Genomic DNA, 22,735 nt, shown 5'->3' with positions numbered 1-22,735 from the left:
CCACACAACTACCAACCCACTAAGGGCGTCAAGCGTGGCAAAGCCTAGAACAAGAGAGACTATTACAAGCGTAAAGCATAGAAGCAAGCATAGACATGCAAAGACATGCAAATAAGGATGATCCAAACCCTTTGATGTGGGCCAAGGTGTGCGAATAATGACAAAGACCATAGGGTCTAGATCGAGTCCAAACCAATAGGCCAAAACACAAAGAAGAAAGACAAAGCGACAAAAGGGCTACAATAGCACATGGCATGACAAACATAGCCTAGGTCTAGGCACACAAACATAGCATGGAGCGCACAAGCACAAGGAAGATAGCATAAAACATGTAAAGAATATATATCCAAGCACATAGGCATGTGAAAACATAGATCTAGACATATAGGCATAGAAACATATATGTGGACATGTAGAAACTTAGCACATAGACATGGAAAAATATGAATCCAAGCATATAAGCATGTGATGGCGAGGATCTAACCATATAGCATGGAAATAAACACATGAAACACATATATCCAAGCAAGGCATAGCCAACAACATCATACAAGCATATGAACGCATAACCTAACGTCAACCTAGACCAAAAAGAGGCACAAGACATAGGAAAACATGGCATAAAACCTAAAGCATGTAGATCTAAACACATAAGCATGTAAGGATGTAGATCTAAGCATGAAACATGGCAAAAAGCATAAAAGTAAAGAGATTTAAGCTAGAAATACAAATAAAGCAAGAAACATGCTAGAGAGAGTAATAAATAATGTTATTAAGGCCAAAGAGCAAAATAAATGCTAGAAAAAGATTTAGAAGGTTAGGGGTGTGGGTAGTAGCTAGAAAGCTATATCCACACCCCTATTCTAGCTACTACCCACACCCCTAAACCCCAAATTCAAGATGTACAACCAAGGAGAAGAAGATTGGGCATAAGAATAATACCATGTGTTTTTGGTGAAGAGCGAAGAATCAAAAAGCTTTTATGTGTTTTTTGGGTGTTTTTTGTGTTTGAGAGAGGCGAAAAACGTGTAGAAAAACTAGGCAGAGAGCAAAACTCAAAAAAAAAAAAAAAAAAAAAAAATCCTCTCCCCCGTCTTAAGGGTGCCTGAGGCTTTTTATAGCCTTAACACGAATTTCGAGGTGGCGGCCCTACAAGCAGCGCCCTTGTAGGGCCGCCACCTTCAAACTTCCTTGGATGAGTTTGATCTTGACATGTCTAGAAAGTTCTTGACTTTCTGTTTCTGAAAAGGTATGGATCTTGAAAATTCAACGGTCGAATCAAAAGTTATGACTTTCGAAAGTTAGTGGTGCATCGATCGATGCGTTATCCTAGTTTTCGTGACATCTCGACTGTTATAACTCCAATTTCGACCCATGAACAGTCATTGGAATGATAATTTGATAATCTTCAAAATGGCATTGGTTTCAACCCATTCTGATGGCCAGATAAAAATTAGGGTTTTTGGGCCCACCCAAGATCGACTTCGAGTCAAACTTGGTCGAAGTTGTTAAAAATCTCTGAGAAGCTCGGGTTTGATGCAAGACTATGAAAAATGTTGTTTTGTAAGGGTTTGTCCTCGTTTGACCTTCGGTCAAACCTAGGATTGACCAAAGGCATTTTGGTCATTTTAGATGAAAGAGGCACTTCGGGTGCTCCGATGCCCGAACGGGTTGCACCACACCATTCTATATGTTCTTGCGGCCCCATGGAGAGAAAATAATATTTTGGGATTTTTTGGGATCCGACACACAAATCGAGGGCAGAAAAAATACGGTATCAACACTAACAAGTGTGGAGATTTAGAAATTCCATATCCATTTGGCTTGAATGAAGGATGTTCCCTAGATGAGACATTTCTCATCACTTGTAACAACAATAAAGTAGAAAAATCAAATAAAGTTACTGTTAAAGCATATCCACTGAGGATCGTGAGATGCGTGTCTCACAGCTTGTAGTCTAAGACTGTTATGATCAAACTAGTAATTATGTGAAAAGCAACATAGCCAGCATGCTCCATGCAGCCATGTACACCATTTCCAACACCAAAATTAAGTTCACTATTGTGGGCTGACACTTTTGCAAGCCTTAAGAGGTTCCAAAATGGAGAACTTGAGTTCTTCAGTGGGTGCATGCCTATGTGTAGAAGCCTTAGCAATGTAATCAATGGCTCATGCTCTAGCATTGGGTGTTGTGAGATGGCGATTTCCACTGGATTAAAATATATGTGGGTGGAAGTATACAGCTTTCATAATCACACATTTGTTTGGGACTTCAATCTTTGTGTCTATGCTTTTGGTGTGGAGCAAGGCCAGTTCAATTTCTCCTCTAATTATCTCAAAAATGTTCTCAGCGAAACTCTCCCAATGGTGCTTGACTGGGCAATTGGAAATGAGACATGTGGAAAAGCAGCCACTATACCAAAATAAACCTATTACATCAAATGTTAATACAACAAAATTAGTATAGTGGTATTAAACATAATATCACATCTAAAAATTAAAAGTCGTTGCAATAGTAACTTAAAAGTAGTAAATTATTATATTAATAATAATTAATTGCAATAATTTATAATTTTTAGTTGCAATAGAGGTTTTAATACTAAATTGAATTTTAAATATTTTTGAAATAACTTAAATTGAAGAAATCAATTTTTTTTTTTTTTGGTAGTAACTTAAATTGAAAAAACCGTTGCAATAACTTGATACCAAATTATTTTACGATATATTTCAATAAAAATTTCAAAGAGACAACTTATTGGAACAAATATAACTTTGTAATAACTAAATATCAATTATTTTGAGTCCAAATCATCTATCTCATTCTTTCTACTCCACTTTATACTCCACCAATAAAAATATAGCACATGTCCATCTATTTAATTACTCCTACCATTGTGCCTTTCCTAATTTCAATTACCTAAAATAAATAAAAGTAAATAAAAACCCAGCCCATCCCCACCACTACCCCTACCAGTGTCGGTGCCATCAACCAAACAACTATTCCCCCACCTCTACCACCATCCTTCTCTAGCACTAGCCGCTGGCACTATCAATGTTTTCGGTCACGGCAAGCCACCATTACCTGGTCTACGCCACCACCTCATTGATTTTCAAAATTAAAGCCAACCACCGCCTCACTATTCTTTAAATCCAAATCAATCTCACCATCCCTCTCAAACCCACCAACCACCATCACACTATATGAACTATCAATACAACCCACATAGCATTTTCTTCAGCCAGAGACAATATTTGAACAAAGGCCTTCACTTTATTGTGTAACTAAAGGAAAACTGAGCTCAACAGATAAATTAATTAAAAAGAAAGCTACCGTAGGTCCGTAGCTTTATTGATGAGAAAAAAGGATTTGTGGGTGTTGTGCAAATTGGAGCCTTCAATTCCTCTTGTTGTTTCTAATTTGTGGGTTTGGTTTCTTTGATTTGGACGGTTTTTTTGCACCCGCACTATTGTTGTGTTCTTGGATTTTATTTTTGGGTGGTAGTGTGACGGTGGTCTGGATTTGAAAATAGTGAGGCGGTGGTGCAGACTAGGTGATGGTGGAGGCCATGACCAGTGACATTAGTGGCACCGATGGTGGTAGTGTTGGTAGTGGTGGGGATGAGCTGGAGCTTTTATTTATTTATATTTATTTTAGGTAATTGAAATTAGGAAATGCATAATGGTAGGAGTTAATTTAATAGATATCCATGTGGCATATTTTTATTGATGAAGTATAAAGTGAGACAGAGATAATGAGACAGAAGATTTGGACTCAATTATTTTACAATTTATTGTAATGACAAATATGAAACTACAATGAATATATTATTACAATGATCTAATACCAATTATTTTACAATCTATTGTAATAAAAAAAATATGAAATAATTATCTATTACAATAAAGATACCATTACAATAATTTGACCTAAATTATTTTTGTCAACTCTTTGCAATCTATTGCAATAAAATTCGTAAAATAATAGCCTATTACTAGAAGATATTCAAAGTAGTAAATTGTTTATTGCAATAGCAAATATATTATTACATCAAAATTTTCATTAAAATATTTAAGGTTTATTGCAACGAAATTTTTTTAGCACAAACCTATTACCTGAAATTTTACTTTAACACTTCACATAAACTATTGTAATGACTCTGATGTTATTGCAATGATTATTTTTCATTGTTATTTATTTATTTATTATTTTTTTTTTTTTGTAGTGAGCTAAGAACAAAACAAAATTTGCTTGTAAGGGGAAAAGTAAATGCTATAACCTCTATACCATGTCAAGATACCAATGCAAGTGCAACCGGGTTACCAAACCTCCATGATAGTTGCCAAGGCATTACTCCATACATTGTATATATATGTTTTAATTTTGCTTATGATTATAGTAACTATGGGGTTCATAATCATATTCTCCACTTCATTTGCACATATTAATGGGTGTGATCTCTCAAGTCTCAATAATTGCACAAGAGAAAAAAACTGTGTCAACACAGAAAGGAGTTATACATGCCATTGTCCAAAGTGGTACTATCGAGACAGAAGATAAGATGGTGAAGGTTGCGTTGCAAATACCTTACAATTGTTTCAGATTGTCTTAGGTAAGTATATTTATGAAAATTGATTTCTATTGCATGGGTTGCTTGAAGAAATTTTCTTTCTTTCATCTTTTCTTCTTTGAAAGCTTATTATGATTTATGTATAATTTTATTTAAAAATCCCACATCATCTCATAAATTAAAAATAACAAACTGTGTAAACATTCATTTAAATAATCAGAGGTTTTTTTGGTTTGAAGAAAAAAAATAATGTTTTTTGGAGTGTTTGGATTTTACACCTTGACATTTCAGAATTTGGATTTTACCCCCTGAAGTTTGGAAGTGTTTAAATTTTACACCCCAAAATTGTAAAACTTTAGGGTATAAAATCCAAACACTTCAAAATTTTAGGGAATTAAATCCAAACACTTTAAATTTAGGGGGTAAAATCTAAATTTTGAAACATTAAAATGTAAAATCTAAACACTCCCACATTTCAAGAGGTAAAATCCAAATTCTGAAATTTACTAGTTCGTAAAGCTTAAATAATAGGGTTATATATGTAAAATTGCTAATTTAGAAACTCCTAAATTTTAGCTCCCACCTAAAACATAGTCTACAAAATAGGACAATTCCCTGTTAATTTTCAAACTTAATATTAAAAAATGCTCCAACTCTCCTATATTCCTTCAATCACTCACGTTTTCAAGTTTTTTTTTTTTTTTTTTTTCCACCTCAAATGTATAATATGATTAAACATACACTTAAATCTCAAATAGCAATGAATAGAAAATTAAAATTCTACACCCAAAATTGTGTGCAATGAGGCTAGTTTTACTTAAGAGAAATGATATGTCCACAACATTTTTACAACATTTTTACAATAAATCCTAAGTGATAGGTTGTTACTAGTTGTTATTGTTGGGGTAAAAAAGTAATCTTAGTGTTAGGTTCAAATTTGAACCAATAACAACTAACTACTTATGATTTGTTGTGAAAATATTATAAAAATGTTGTGGACGTAGTACCTCTCTTTACTTAATCAAGGCCAAATACATTCATTATTTATAGGGTTTTACTAACGTGTGCCCTAAGTGCATAGAGAAATGTTATATCCACAACATTTTCACAATAAATTCTAAGTAGCAAGTTATTACTAGTTGTTATTGTTAGGGTAAAAAAGTAATCTCAGTGATAGGTTCAAATTTAAACCAATAACAATTAACCACCTATTTGTTGTGAAAATATTGTAGATGTGACACCACTCAAGACATATATTAGTAAACCATTTTATGAAACTTTTTATGGAAAAATAAAAAAGTAACTAATTAATTTAACAATTTTTTTAATTTTCTATAAAAAGATTCTTAAAATGGTCCGGTCCGGACCTTATTTATATAGTTTTATAAACTTTTTCAAGCATCTTAGAATTTATAGATTCGGATTCTCAAAAAAAAAATCAAAAACAAAAAACAAAATTGAAAACATATTTTTAGTATATCATTTTAAACAATATTAGGTATTTTCATACATTTTTTTACTCATATGTATTTTTAAAAAAATTTAAAAAATGTTGTTTAAACGCATGTACCAAACAGTCATGGAATTTGTAGATTCCAATACTATAATATATGTGTGGACCAGTTTTGCTTTCATTTTATTAACACCCGTCTCCTACTTTTCTTTCTGATAGGAGGAAAACAGTTAACTGAATTTGCATCGGAGAGATTCTTTCTTGGTATTCTTTCGTGGATTGACAGATTGATTGATTTTGATAGCAGCCCAGATTCAAAGATCCTGTCTTTTTTGGGCTCACGACAACAAAAATGGAGGAAGCTACTGGTAGAAAGAGCAGCCCTTCCCCCTCTTTTCTTTTCTATTTCACTCTAATGTCTTGTTTGATTGTGTTGTTTTGTATTAATTTATTTACAATTTATATATTTATGATCACATAGCATGTATTTTTTTTTTTGGATCCAAGTTCTTTTCTCTGAAAGACTGAAAATTTATCTAAAATGAAGATGCCACTACTTTAATTGTTGGACTATTTTGCTGATCTCTCAGTGGTCGAAACCAATGATGGAACTGTTTCTGTGGCTTCTGCATTTGCTGCTCATCAAGAAGGTAAGAATGAGATAATACTAATAGCTTGCATTTAACTCTGATTTTGTGCCAAAGTTTGGGTTTTGAAAATACTAATAGCTTGCATTTAACTCTGATTTTTTTCTCCAAAAAAAAAAACTCTGATTTTGTGCTAAAGTTTGGGTTTTGATAATTCCATACACTCAAATTCTCTTCTTTGCGATCCAAATTTATTGGGTCATTCTAACAATTATGGCCTTAGATAGTACTAGTTGTTTTTGTTGATGTTTCAATTGTTTTGGATATTGAGCAGCTGTGAAGGATAGAGACCACGCATTCTTAACAAAGGCAGTTGAAGAAGCGTATAGAGGGGTAGAATGTGGGGATGGAGGCCCTTTTGGTGCTGTTGTTGTACGCAATGATGAAGTGGTTGTGAGTTGTCACAACATGGTCTTGAAGAACACAGATCCAACTGCCCATGCTGAAGTCACTGCAATAAGAGAGGTTATCAAAGAAAGACTTTCATTACATTGCAGTAGATCTTTTCTTCTAGTATGTGACCTTGTTTCCATAGTTAGATCATCACTGAATTATTAGTGGTACAGTTAAAATCTAAGCAGGGAGGTGGCCTCCTAATAGTTTTCTTAGTAAGGAGATCTATTGAATAAAAAGTTACAATTTTGACAGATAACACAAGTCTAATATGTTCCATATTGATGGTTAGATATAGAATTATGTGATATGGTTGACTTTGTCAACGTGTCTAACTTGATTCAGTTGGCACTACTTCACTTTTGGACTATTATGACTACAACCTGTAGATTTCTTTAACGTCCTCATTTAGGGTATATTTATCATATGAAAATGCTGTTAATAGCTATTGGCTCTGCTCATTAAAATGTGGCTTGTTGTAATTTAGATTGGAAGCTTCTGTAACTTTATCTGATCTGGGTGCTGTTAGAATAATGGTTAAGTACCCTTTCCTAATAGAATAAACTTTTGGTGAAGTGGTAATTTATCATAGTATCAGAGCATGTGCTCCTAAGTTTGAACTTGTCTCCACTCCACATTCCATTTAAAAAGTTATAAATTCTCACATGTTGGGCCCATTTAAAAAGTACCCTTTTCCTAACAGTTTAAAATTAAACTATTGGGATAAGCGGTAATAGTATTCATGATTACATTGACCCCCATTAAAGTCTCCCTCATACTTGTGACTGCAATAGTATTCATGATTACATTGATTATTCCTCTTTGATCAATTCAACCTACTACAGTTCAATTATTTTTCTGCAGTAATTAAATTTGACAGTTGGAATAGGAATTTCTAGCCCCTTCTGTAAACTTTGATATATTTGCACTTACAACAACTAGACTTAAGCTCTTAAGCCCCTGGTTTTAGATCCCAATTGTATCGGGCATATTGACTGCCTGGTTGTGAACAATATCCTGCTTGTGTATATCTTGTATTTCTAGTGGCAAGCAGGAAGAATCTTACTAAAATCTTTTACTAAATTAATGATTTGCTACAGAAAATAACAGGATAATTAAATGTCACATTTTCATGAAAACCATGATATCATGATTCAGTTAGTCTTTATGAATCTTGTCACCAATGATCTCTAGCTCAAGTTGCACCTCCTCCCCTTGTAAGCAAGCCGGAGCATGAGGTTTTGATCCACTGGGTGCATAACTTCACATGAAAGAACGCTAATATGGTCTTGCGAACAACTTAAAAAAGTAGCATATAAGACATCAGAATTTGCTGCCTCAGTTCTGGAACAGCTAGATAGCTATTAAGGCCTTGACAAGAATGACCAATTTGACTCACCAGTAGTTCTTTACAAAAGCTATGAAAGCCTTATGAATATGCTAAAGATAGATAATCCCATTGAGTGTTTATGTGTGTGTTTGTTCTTTTTCTTGCCTCTTTATTTATCATTTATTTGGGATTGGAGTGATGGAGTTTGCAATTGCATCAAGATTCTAGTGTAAATGAGGAAGTGTTTGTACTCATTTTTGCTTGTCAAAGGTACACAATCTTTATGCTATGTTATGGTGCCTATTTTCCAGGCATGCAAAAAGCTCCAGCAGGTTGAGCTTTCGGACTGTGAAATCTATGCTTCTTGCGAGCCTTGCCCCATGTGCTTCGGTGCTATCCATCTGTCACGAATTAAGGTTGAACTACCCTGTTCTTTATTCATCTCTCTTTCTTTCCCCAGATTTTGTAGCTCATGACATTACATTTTTTGCTGCTTTTGTGTCAGAGGTTGGTTTATGGGGCCAAGGCTGAAGCAGCAATTGCTATTGGGTTTGATGATTTTATTGCTGATGCATTAAGAGGTACTGGTTTCTATCAGAAGGCTCACTTGGAGATCAAAAGAGCAGATGGCAATGGGGCTGCCATTGCAGAACAGGTCTTTGAGAAAACAAAGGCAAAGTTCCAAATGTATTGAATACTTAGGATTCCCCTTTCCATTATTTGTCATTAACTGATCAGTCATTCTGAATGGCTTCATTTCTAATGCAATTGTTTAATAATGGTTTATACACTATCAAGCTAGACATTGATATGCCTCACTATGATGCATACATGCTTGGTTGATCCCATTGATGGAGATATACCATCCATCTCCTTTAATCCTTTCTTTTGGTAAATAGGTTTTGGCCACAGGTGAAGGCGGAAGGGGTTGATCTAATTATCACACACACACATATATATATAAAATAAACAAATATTCTACAGTTTGGATAAGGTGATCCTGGAGTATGCTTCCTGTTATTCACTTCAATCTAAAAAGAATTAGTGAACTTATCTGGTTGTAGATCAAAAGTGCAACAAGTGTAGGGTTATGAATGCTTGGATAAATGTATCAAATTTTTTGTGTCCGCAAAATTTTAAGGGTAGGAATATATGGGACAATGTATAGTAGACGGGTTTTGCTCTCCATCAGGCAAATATAACTCGAGTGAAAATATGCAGAGGTTAGCAAAGCAGGCAGACTAGAGAATGAAGTACAGCCAAGCATCCGTATATTTTTTGTTTCACTGTCCAAATTTATAATGTAAATCATTTCCAAAAATATTGTCCCTAACATTACTCATTCACGATAGTATGGTACAAGACTGCATAGGTTTGGCCATGAAGTGAAGCCAGAATTTGGGTAGGTTAAAGGAGTCAAAAGCTTATCTATACTCATGTCCAATGACTAATGCCATTTGTTTTTAAAGTCTTCTTCACAAATTGGCCACAGAAGTCTTTTCTTTTTTTTTCTTTTTTTTTTTGTTAAAGGGATATTTCATTGCAAAACTAAACTGCCTCTGAAAGAGGTTACATATCGGTTATACATAGTACCAACGCAGTCTAAACTAAGAATAAAAGCAACATTGGATGGGGGTTCCATAAAAATGGAGAAGTCTTGAGCCAGCAGAGCTCCCCTTCTAGCTAATGCATTGGCGCACTTATTTGCCTCCCTATAGCAGTGCTGAATTCTTACCTGGGGAATTTCTTTCAGCCCTTTTCTGCAAACAGCCACCATAACATCAATACCATTTGGATTTCCTAACTCTTTATCCATAAGGTCAACTACCAGTTTTGCATCTAATTCAATTACAATTGCTGGAATTTTAAGGGAATTGCAAAGGCAAATTCCATCTCTTAAAGCCCAGAGCTCCGTACACTAGTGGCAATCCTGATTGCTCTTGCAAACCCTTTCACCCACTCACCATTTTCATTACGGATCAGTCCTCCTTCTCTAGCCAGCCTGGGGTTGCCCATGGATGACCCTTCAATGTTAAGCTTAAACCAATTGGGTGGGGGAGGTAACCATCTAACTTGTATTTTTTACTTGGATTGGCTGTGTCTCTCAGCTATCCCCAGGTATGCAACCTCGGCAACTCGAGCAAAAGTCTTTGCCTTTTAAGTCTTTTTGATTGGTTGTCTTCCCAAATACCACATTGTTTCTATTTAGCCAGAGGGACCAGATGGCAATAGGAAAAATAATGGCCCAAGCTATTTTAAAAGCCTCACAAAGCTGCACGGGCTTACAATTAATTCTCAACCAGTTTAGGAGTTGGGTGCCATAGAAAGTAGCAAATGAGGCAGGAGGTGAGAATGAATTCTAGAAAAGTTGCGCCTTCGGGAAATCTCTTAAAGCATGGATTATTGATTCAAGAGTTGAGTTATACATTAGGCACAGCAGTGAAATATCAATACCTCTTTCAACAAGAAGCATACGAACCGAGATGCTTTAGTGGTAACACTACCATAAGAAGCACTTTACTTTAGGAAGGGAAAGGATTTTCCACACCCAATCTCCACTGAAGGATCGGGGTGCTAACTTGCTTTCATTAGTATCAGCTATACGATAGGCATCTTTCATATTAAACTCTCCACTAGGGGATAGGCACCGGGATATTCGATCCTCGCTTTGATTGGAGAGAGGAATAGGGGTAGCTTTCATACTTAACAGAATGGATCTAGGAAAAACAAATGAAAGCCCCTCCCAATTCCATCCAAAAAAACCCGTGACATCTTTCAATCTGACCTTTTCCTCCCCTCTATTCAGCAGCCCATATATAAGGCTTCTAAGAGTGCCCTAATCCATCCACTTGTCGAACCAAAAGGATAGGCCACTTTCCTTTCCAGCCACCCACTTAGAGCCCTTAGCAAAGGTGGCTTCTTCTTTTCTAATCACTAAGCAGATAATAGAGCAAAAGGGAAAGTTGAGAAGATTCCTAGTGCTTCTTCTCTGACCACAGTGTTTATGGGACAAAACTTTTACCCACAATGAGGATTTTTCAGTATTAAATCTCCAATTAAGCTTGGCCAACAGGGCAGCATTTTTTGGTTTGGTAGCTTGAATACCCAGGCCTCTTTCTCCCTTCTCTTTCATAATTTTTTCCCACCCTATAAGGTGGAGTTTCTTCTTATTATCAGAGGACCCCCACAGAAAGTTTCTGTTCAACCTATCCACTCCATGAAGTATTTTTGGTGGGAGAGCAAAGCATAGCATAGAGTAGTTGGGGATGGTGGATGTCACTGATTGAGTTAAAACAATTCTGCCCGCAAAGGATAACAAATTGGCCTTCCAGCTAGCTTACTTACTCTGAATGCGGCTAATAATAAATCCAAAGTCTTGAGGCACACCCTTGTGCTTAATAGAAAAACCCAAGTACTTACCAATTGTGGGCATGGATCTGAACCCCAAGACTTCGCATAACTCCACTTTAGCATTCTGGTTTACATTAAGAGAGAAATAAACCCGTGATTTTTCTTCGTTGATTTTCTGACTTGAGATAACACAAAAGGAGTCAAGCACGTCCCTTATAACAGTGCAATTTTTCCGATCTACCTTCACAAAAAGCATGAGATCATCCACAAAGAATAAGTGCAAGAAGGCCAAACCACCTTGGGATGATTTGATGGGATTCCAAAGCTTCTCTTTGCATTTATCCTCAATTAAAGCCCCGAGCACCTCCATGCAAAGGATGAAGAGGTATGGCGAAAGAGGATCTCCGTGCTGAATCCCTCTCAAGGGGAGGAAAGGCTCTAAAGTACCCCCATTGAACAAAATAGAGATAGATGATGTAGAGACGCAACTCATGATCAGTGAAATCAAATGGGAAGGAAATCTGAAAAGTTTTAAGGTTTCTCTTATGAAACTCCACTCAAGCCGGTTGTATGCCTTTTCCATGTCTAGCTTAATTGCCATCACCCCCCCCCCCCCTTTACCTTTTTTCTTGGACATAGTATGAATGAGTTCTTGGACTATGATTGCATTATCCACTCCCTTCCTTCCTAGGACAAATGCAGATTGTAGTGGAGAAATTAATTTCTTCAAAAGAGGTCGGATGCGCGCTACAATGATCTTTGTCACCACCTTATAAATAATGTTACATAGACTGATTGGTCGATAGTTACTCAAAGACTCTAGGTTCTTACACTTGGGAATAAGTGTGATAAGTGTTTCATTCATATATCCCAAAATAGTTCTAGAATTGAAGATTGACTTCACTTCCTTTTTCACTGAATTCCCCACAACTAACCAAAATTGTTGGAAGAAGCTAGCGTGCAGACCATCCAGACTAAGAGCTTTGAATGGCTTAAGGCCCCATAACCCAGTCGATATCTACTCATCAGTCATAGGATAATCAATGGATGCCGCTTCTTCTTCATTTACATGGTTGTACCAGCGAGGAGGGTTTTATTCGGCTAAGGGGGCAGAGGTGTGGCCTGAGGATAAAAGGCCTATGAACCCCTCTCTGATGAAATTTGCAATCTCTCAATCTCCATTCAACCAATTCCCAACTCTATCCTTCATACAAAGAATACGGTTTCTTCTTCTACGTATGAGGGTTGAAGTATGGTAGAAGGCGATGTTTCAATCGCCCTCTACAAACCACAAGATATGGGCTTTCATAGCCCAAAACTCTTCCTCCAGTTTTGTCACTTCTGTGCATTCCAATCCCAGCTTCCTCTCCAAATCCACAAGAAAATTATTGGGCCTAACCAACAAGTTCTCTTGGATTACCTTGATTCTTGCCAAAATTCATCTCTTCCTGTGAAACAAATTCCTAAATTCAGCTCTATCCCAGGCATTGGCCTTCTCAATGAATGTAGACTTGGCTTGGTGTAAGGAAGGAGGGTTGGTCCAAGCGTCCCTAACCACTCCTAGAAAGGAAGGATGGGAAAGCCACATAGGCTGAAACCTAAAAGGCCTAGGCGGGTGAAATTTCAGTTGTTATCTAAACACAACTTTACAGGGCAGTGGTATGAGTGTGTTTTTTTTCTAGATAAAAAACAGCCGCTTTCGGGTGAAGGTCATTCCACTTAGAGTTGACAAAAACCCTATTAATTCGTTCCTAGACCAGGTCTGACAGGGGCCTGTGATTAGACCAGGTATAGCGAGGCCTAGTGAATCCACTATCCATCATTCTACAATTGTCCAGGCATTCTTGAAAATGCATGGCTCTACCTATGTTAACTGATCTCCCTCCAAACTTGTCATCTCCCATAAGCACTTCATTAAAATCTCTATCTAGGTCAAGTTACTATTCCTATATCTAGATTGACTTTTCAAAATGATGAGACTTTGAGCATTATATTATATCCAAGATTTTGAACAAGGGTAATAGTGATGCTTCCACAACCAACTTTTTTTTTTTTTTTTCATGGGATAGATGAGTTCACATACTAGAGGCCCTCTTTTTCATTTAAGGAAAAAAAAAAATTCTTTACCATTAAAAAATTCATGAGATTGTATCTAAAAAAAAAAAAAAAATCATGAGATGGTTTTGTTTGACAGGAAGATGGGCCCATCAGTTTTCTCTGAATATCACATCAAGCCCGGAACAACTTGTCTACTTTTTTGAATGGACTAGAGCAGGTGTGCAACGACTTCAGTGGTCCTTCTCCATCCTTTTGAATAAAAGCTGAATTCGCAAGCTATATTTTCCAAGTATTTAATGACAACGTGCTATTTATCTCCGATATGTTCATGGAAGATTCTGCGCTTTTCACCACAAAACCCTACTTTGGATAGCTACCACAAAAGAACAAAGATTTAGAATATCAATGATTGTTCATAGTCTTCCAATTTGTAATCCATGTATTTCTCAAAAAAGAAATTTGTAACCCATGTGTTTACTGTTCTTTACCGTTAGAATTTGATGATTTGAGGCCAACACCCGCTTTAGAGTGGACGGCCGTATGCGGGCCCATAAGGCCCAGGCCTGGCCCAGCTTGGTCTCAAGATTACAATAGTTCAAGGGAAAATCTGTAGGTAGACATTCACAATTTACCACGTGAAAATTGTGGGAAAAGTTATGGCACACAAATTATTGTCTTAGAAGAACTTAGAGTTCAATACCACTGATCACCAGATACAATTGCTGCAAAAGAAGGGATGCAACAAAGTTTTCTTTTTGTACACCAAGGAAAAAAAAAATGGAAAAGAGAAAGTTCGAAGAAGCTCTCTTCAGCACTTTCTCATTCCAATGCCAATAATTTTCTTTAATTTGACGTCAATTAGATTGGCAAGAGCTATTCAAAAATTTTGGTTGACGTCAATTGTCGTAAAATATTTTCCTCATTGACCTTTGAATATTCACTTACCTTTGGCTGGTTCCGTATCCATGATGCTATCTAGAAGTCGAAAATCGCACTTTGGGATGTTCACTTTTATGTGCCAACTTTTATTTGGATAATATTTATTATATTTTTTGGAACTCTGGTTAATACTTACGGGGAATTTTTCCAGTCATATTAATCAAACGTGATATAGAAGTTACGTGAGGGCATAATCCGGAAACTTCATTCTTCTTAAATAGTATTTTATGAAAAAAATTTAGAAACTCTAGAAGTATAACTTTTGTGTCCTACATGAAAAAGTATCTTATGCATCACATGTGTATCTTCTTTCTCACAATTTGTACGTGGACCAAACGGTATTCATTTATGTGCCAAGTTTAGTTTGGTTAAAATTGATTGAGACTTTGAACTTTATTCTAGTCATGCATATTAATATAATGTAATCAAGTGTTTATATTTAATTGAGGAACCTAATGTTCTGCAATTAAGGAACTATATTTAAGTTTTAGTGTTTTACCCTTAATCAAACATGATATGGAATTTTATTTTTTTACAAAATAGAATTTCTACTCTAACCTAATGTAAATGTATATGTGTGTGAATCTCTCATCTGGAGACTTGAGTTCTGGCCCTTACCCCCCACACCCCACACCCCACAAGCACTTATACTTGTAAAGTGACCACCGTACCAAGGGTGCGCGATCGTAAACATGATATGGAAATTTTTCATGAGGTCTAATCCCAATTTTTTTTTTTTTTTTTTTTTTTGAAAAAGAAAAAGAAAATCTAGAAGTGCAACTTTGAGTCTTACATGAAAAAAAAAAAAAAAAAAAAAAAAAAAAAAAAAATCCATATCATATTTGATTAAGGGTAAAACACTAAAACTTATTTTATTATTATTTTTTTTTTTCAGTCTTACATGAAAAAAATATCTTATGTATTAGATATATACATCTTTTTTCTCACAATGTGTGGAGTCCACATATTGTGAGACACACATAGTGAGAGAAGATGAATATATTATAAGTAACTCAATTAGGGTTAGGTTTCTTGAGATTAATCGAGTGAATTCTTGAAGGTTTGAATTCTAGGATTAGGTGTTGAAGACCTCTTGGATTTCGGTTATGACTTAGGATTAGGGTTCTTTGAGATTTTTCATAGTTCTTCATGATTGAGATACTAAAATTTGGTGTCTAAGCTCTTAGGGTTTGGATATTGACTTAGGGTTAAGGTGGTTTGGTGTTTGATTTGGGTTCTTTTTAGTGGAAGAGATTAGAGTTTGTTGGAAAAAGGAGATTAGGGTTTCAATTTGGCAATAGACTGTGTAGCAAGTGCTGAGGTAGTGACTACTTTGAGAGTGTCACCACCTTAAGAATGAGACTACTTTGAGAGAGTCTTTACCTCCAAATAATAAAGACAAGAGAAACAACAAGACATTTAACAACAGAAGGATTTTTTTTTTCTTTATTAAAAGTGATTGTTACATCCATTTATTTATACAATTCATGCTTTATTTCAATTGACCACACATGACTCCTTCCTATTGGTTAGCAAATTAAGCACATACTTTAAAGAATACTAACCTCATCACATGCACGTCGCACGTGCGACTAGACTCTTTTTTATTTTGGGTTTATAAATAATTTCACATTCATTCATTTCTTTAACTCAATGCAAAATTCATATTAACCATTGATTGCAAAATAAAACATTGCTTCCACAATTCTACCCAAATTGTAAAGGTGTATATATTAAGTTCTTGAAAAGGAAAAAAATGAATACACCAAACCAAATCAACATATACCCTAAATATAAACACAATCACATTGGTGGTAATAATTCATTTTCTGCATTTTATTCTAGAACCGTCAATGTAAAAGAGAAATATATACTTTCAAATTAAATCAAGTAATAAAATGAAATATAGTTATATATAAAAAGAAAATAAAAATAAATAAAGAGAAGACAACAACCTACCCTCGCAAACATACCCCCAAACTCTCAAAATCTCATCTTTATTCCTTTTATATCGTATCAGACTTAAATGGCAACACAATCTCACTCACAATCTTTTCATAAAACGGAAGGAAAAAAAACTCATAGTTGTTAACATAGTAAACTAAATGCGACAGCCACTATTGAAACCCAGTGGAAAAAAAAAAAAAAAAAAAAAAAAAAAAAAAAAAAAAAAAAACAAAACAAAACAAAACAAAAAACAAAAACAAAGACAGAATTTGATTTCTTTTGTAGCACTGAACTACCGCCAAAATAAAGTATTTATTCTTTCCATCTGTTAATTGGTACTAAACTACTAATAATTTAATCAACCATAATTTTTGGTTTGGTTTCGCAGTGACAGATCAATTCAACCAAAGAGTTTGTAGAACATAGTTTTGGCATAGAGAGAAATGAGGGTGAGAACGAATGGAGAGACAATATAAAAGTTTGTGCTGAAAAACTGAAAAAGAGACGTGTGAGATATTTTTAAATATAGATAGTGTGAACTAATTTTTAGGAAAAATGTGTCAAACTAATGTGTGTATGGAGTATATATTATAGAAACTGTGTGAGATGTATCTACATTAGAAATTGCTCATGAATTCATTATCATATTTAAATTTATCTCATCTAATAGTTGAGCCAAAAGTTAGGCATGAGCTAGATTCGTTTACTAAATAGATTATTATAAATAATTTTTCTCACAAGTCAAACCGGAACGGTTCATAAAGGTTACCCTATACATGAATAGCCATACAATTTGAAAATTTGAACGACTACAAAAGGGCTTTGAGAAGTTTTCTTGGGATCAGGCGGCATAGACATTTTGAATGAACACACAAAGGATTTTCCTTCTGAACTTTGAACCCTAATAGGACAACAATGTTGTAGGTGAAAGACGGTTTGACCAGAGAATTTTCAAGAAAATTAGTGGAAGGTTTCTTCTTCTTATAATTAACATCATAAAGAAACAGTTATAGACTTAATTAAAGGACAAAGGAGTAAATTATCTTAAATTAGGTGATCATCATGACATAGCTGGATTAGTACTCGGTCTTTGTTAATAGGTCTATTTGTCAAACCGTTGTTGAAGGTGAAAAGCATAAAAAAAAGTGACATAATTCATCTAAAGTTTATATCAGACAAGAAAGATACTCTTTCACATGGAAAGCAAGACCTAGACTTATTTGTATGTTTATAAGTTAGTGACAGCCTGCTCATCCTTTACTAAACTCTCTACAAGAGCTTTGGAGTTAAGCATTTATAGAGCATCTTCTCCGATGACCACATTTTCAACATCTTGACCGATCAAACTGAGATTTCTTTCTCTATTTTTTTAATGTTGATCTACCTAATTGATTGTGCTATTAAATATTATACTAGTTTAGTCACAATATTTTATAGTAAATGATCATTGGCGTGCCATTGGTTTCTTTGGTTGAATAAAGATTACAAAGATCATCTTCTTTGAAATATGAACACTGCATTAACTGCTTAAGATAGCAGAGATACTGTCAGTTTATAAATGAATAAATTATCTAAGCGTATACGTCATAGAAATATTCTGTCAATGGTTGCAGTTGCAGATATGCTCTATGGTCTATATTATAAAGTTGAAATGTATTAATATTACTCTCATTTCCTTTTCTTTCTTAAATAATCTGTATTACTGGTTATATTTCCAAGCCATTTTTCTTCTATAAATTTCTTTTGGGCATGAAGTTTAAACTTGGATGTCTTTCATCTCTGAAATATGTTTGAAAGGGCTATCTTCTTTTCTAGTTTGTATAACTCATTCTCCGATAATTTCGGTGCTTCTAATTAGTGATTTGACTTGGTGACTCCTAATTATAAATTTATGATTAAGCGAACTATTGCAAATAGGCATGATATTGCTGACCAGAATTAAGGCTCACAAGATATATTTAAGCTATTTCTTATATATAAAAACACATTGATCTTAGTGCTCCTACAACCAAAAACAAAAGGTAAAAAATTTGATTATAACTCCTACTAAAAAAGTTAATATGGTTACATATTTTAAAATTTTAATTATTGAATTGCATTTTTTTATTTTCTTAACACGCATGTCAAATTTCGTACTATAGAATGCTATTTATTATTCAATCTATAAATTTATTTTTTATGCATAATTTTATACTACAAAAATTTAAAATTTAAACATTTTATTGATAACATAGTTATTAATCTTTGATCTTGTGTATAGAAATTTTGCAAGTACAGAAGATATACAACAAAAATGTAATTTAATTATAGATTTGTCAAAATTTATATTTAATAGAAAGAAAATACATGAATGGATGAGGACAACTAAGTTTGCCGTCAAATCTTGTAAAAAAGAAAAAGAGAGAAGGAGATCTTAATTAGCAAGTACTTTTTCCCAATAATTCAATTGATTTGCAAGTACTTTTTTCCAATAATTCAATTGATTTATCTTATATTTGTCAAAATATCAATAGAGCAAAGGGCACATTTGGATTGCTGATTCAAAGTATGTCACTTTTTAAAGTTGAGAAGTTAAGACACAACGTGCATTCAGGGCTTGACAAAACAAGTGCAGGCGGAAATTTCCTTGTCGAACACTGGCTAGGAAACTTTTTTTTTTTTTTTACTAACAGGCTAGGAAACTGTTTTTGATTAGTTTACATTCTCAAGTTTATCATATGTGCGTAATTGGTCTTTCAAGTTTGAAGCATGCGTAATTAGTCCCTCAAGTTTGTAAAATGAGTAATATAAGTTATTTTACTAACTGTCATTAACCGTATTACTTATGTGACTAACGGACAATGACTTGACATTTTATTTTAATGTTGTGGCATATTTTAATTAAAAAATTACAAATTAAAAGTACACATAAGAAAATTTTTTTACAATGGTACCAAATTTTTAAAAAAAAAATAAATAATAAAAAACTCTTCTTTTTTTTCTACCAATTGTAAATATATCAAAATTCGTGGGACTTACTGATGTGAACACAAACAACTTCTTCTTTTCTTCTAAATGACTTTTTTCTTTTTTCTTTTTTCTTTTTTTTTCAGGTCTTGCACGAAACTCACTGGTTGTCTTCTTCTTTCTTCTTTCTTCTTTCTTGTTTTTCTTTTTATTTCCTTTCTCTCTTGCACGAACCCCACACACTGGTGGTCTAAGGTCTCCTTCTTCATTTTTTTTTTTTTTTGGTGTTTACTGTTTTGCTATTTTGGTAGTCTTCTTGTTTCAAATAAAATAAAACCCAGTTGAATTTAACCCCACCAACAAAACAAAATTCATAAAAATAGATTCTCAAACCCAGAAAATAAAATCCATTTGAGTTCAACCCTCACCCACAAAACACAAACCAAATCAAACATTTAAAGAAAATAAAAGAAAGAAACAACAAAAGATGTTAAGACATATGGGAATCATGTTAGGAACATATGTCAATATTTTATATAATTGATTAATCCTTTGACAAAACGCATTTTACTTGTAATTGGGTAGATCTAAAATGTGTTTAATATTTCAAGGAATAAGGTTTTAAGTTCAAGTGTTAAAACCATGCAAATCATGTCCAAGAAATAAGTAAAGAAGTGCTGGATTTTAAAACTCGATAGCTAACTCAACAGCTAGTATCTATCAAGGTTTAAAAGCTGTTGAAACCCAATGCTCGACAGCTAGCTCGATAGATAAACTATCTATCGAGGTTTATGAAAAACAGATTTTTAGCTCTGATTTTCATCCAATTTGTGTGTATATGTTTGGGTTTTTTTTTCTCACAACCCTAAATATATATAAGGATTATTTTAAAGGCCATCAAAGGTTGTGTAAGTGTGAAACAAAGTGGTGTTCATACAAATTGTGACGAGAGACAAAATTTGCCCTAGTTCATCTTTCTCTTAAAGAAGCTACTGTATTTGTACACTGTAGGGTTTTGTAACCAAGGAGTTTCATGATCTTCATCGTGTGAAGAACTGAAGAACTTTGTAGCCAACATTTTTCTTAATTTGGTGAGTAAGCCGCATACTGGGATCCGCGCATCGAATTGGTTAATCACATACTAGAAGCCGTGCATTGAAAATGAGAGATTGTCACTACAAAATAAATCCAATTGGGTATTGGGGTAAGGATTCAACTATAGGTTGGTATAAGGTACTGTGATTACTTTATTTGTAACCGCTTGTTATGATAATAGTGAATTCTCAGGAGTGGTAACCTTAAAATCACCCGATGGAGTTTTTGTTGTGTAAGTTTTCCCTATTCGTAAACAAATCACCGTATTAATTTAATTTCCGCTGCATTTAGTTAATTGGCGATTTGTTTGTACTACCACGCATGTTGCATGCTAATTGAATTAATTAATTAACTTGACTAATTAATTTGTTAATTAATCACAAGGGGTTAATACATTCTTGGCCTATCAAAAGAGAAGCAAAGATGCTGCGAAGTGCTATATGATACATGCCCTACTTTTTTGCTACTATGCCTCTACTGGGATTCCATGGGTTTTGTTTCATCCCGTGGAGTGTCTGCAAATGTTTAGCTATTTTAGTTTACTTTGTTTTTGTATTTTGTTACAATTTTGTGTAGTTGTTATGTTAATATATGTCTTGTTAGTGTGTGTATCTTTATCAACCTGGTTGGGTTGTGAAGTTTGTGGTGTTGTAAGACTTTTTAAAGTGTGTTTCTGTTTACATTTAATAAAATCCCAGTTTACGCAAAAAAAAAAAAAAAAAAAAAAAAAAAAAAAATAGGACCTATTTCTGTAATTTTAATTTGAAAATTTTTAATTAAAATATGCCACATCATTAAAATAAAGTGTCAAGTCATTATCCATTATCTACATAAGTAACACCGTTAATGACAATTAGTAAAAGGACTTCTATTGTTCATTTTGAAAACTTGAAGGACCAATTGTGCACGGTTCAAACTTGAGGGACTAATTGCGTACACATGGTAAACTTGAGAGACCAATATCGTAGTTTCACCTTTACATTAACATAAATTGGAATTTGTCTTTGTTCATTTATTGGGGATGGGAATATCTTATGATTCTTATCATAATAGGAGGGAAAAATCATGCATAGAGCAGTTTCAACGAGCAAGCCAATAGTAGTAAAATACTAAGAGGCACACTATATATGTGTGTGTGTTGAAAGTATTAATGCAAAGAGTTTTGTATCTCAACTAGTACTTTCTGGTGTTTCTAACAAAAATGTCCATGATTCAAAACACTTTACCCTATTATAACTATAATATATATATATATATATATATATATATGAGGATCAAGTTTGATATTTTGGTACCTGATTGTTCATAGGATTGGATATAATTAAAATAAACATAACAAAATTATTGCATTACACTGCATTTATATGGAAATGGACCCTCCTCAAATTGTCATGTCATTCAAAATTTTAAATAATTAACATGACTATCTGTACACTCTATTAGATTTTAAATATAAAATCTTAATCATGAAATGTCAAAATGGAGGGGATCCTATTTTGTAGTGCTAGTGTCCACTCTCTTATGACTTAGGGAGGTTCTATGACCAACCAACCACAACCGAGGTTAATGGAGAGAGTTTAGACCCAACAAAATATCTACAAGCATCACCCATATAACTCACCAAATGTTAGGCTGACTTGAAGCCACCGTCTCAAAAGACGTATCACTCGGTGACAAGCAACTCACCTCAACATTTATTGTGCCCCAAAAATCTCATATTGCATTTAGGCGATGTAACTTGTCGATCCCCATTTTGAGTCGCCAATAGTGCTCCCCAACCAATTGGCCTAAGTGATAGGCATCATATCCTCTGAAAAACCTAAATCTATAGGACGTTTTAGGCTTGAAAAAGGCAAAATCCCTAACTATATAAGGGGGTTCTCACACCTAGCAAAGGTATGGGAGAAAACTCTAAAGAATTTACTACTGATTTCTCTTAATCTAAATCAAAACACTGACTTAACCATTTGAGTGATCTATGTCTTTCTTATAAGATTGAAGTTGTAAT

General features: G+C 34.2%; 1 protein-coding gene across 1 annotated transcript; it reads left to right on the top strand.

Moving 5' to 3' along the window:
• The first annotated feature begins 6,193 nt into the window (after positions 1–6,193).
• On the top strand, positions 6,194–9,270 carry LOC115993821 (guanosine deaminase-like). Its single transcript, XM_031117800.1, has 5 exons — positions 6,194–6,389; positions 6,612–6,671; positions 6,943–7,133; positions 8,703–8,807; positions 8,897–9,270. The coding sequence occupies exons 1-5, from the start codon at positions 6,374–6,376 to the stop codon at positions 9,083–9,085; spliced, it is 561 nt and encodes a 186-aa protein (XP_030973660.1). The 5' UTR covers positions 6,194–6,373; the 3' UTR covers positions 9,086–9,270.
• Positions 9,271–22,735: the final 13,465 nt, after the last annotated feature.

Source organism: Quercus lobata, chromosome 6 (genome assembly GCF_001633185.2).
Source record: "Quercus lobata isolate SW786 chromosome 6, ValleyOak3.0 Primary Assembly, whole genome shotgun sequence".
Classification (NCBI taxonomy): domain Eukaryota; kingdom Viridiplantae; phylum Streptophyta; class Magnoliopsida; order Fagales; family Fagaceae; genus Quercus; species Quercus lobata.
The sequence above is the reverse complement of the archived record's forward strand: the minus strand, read 5'-3'. Positions and strand labels throughout refer to the sequence as shown.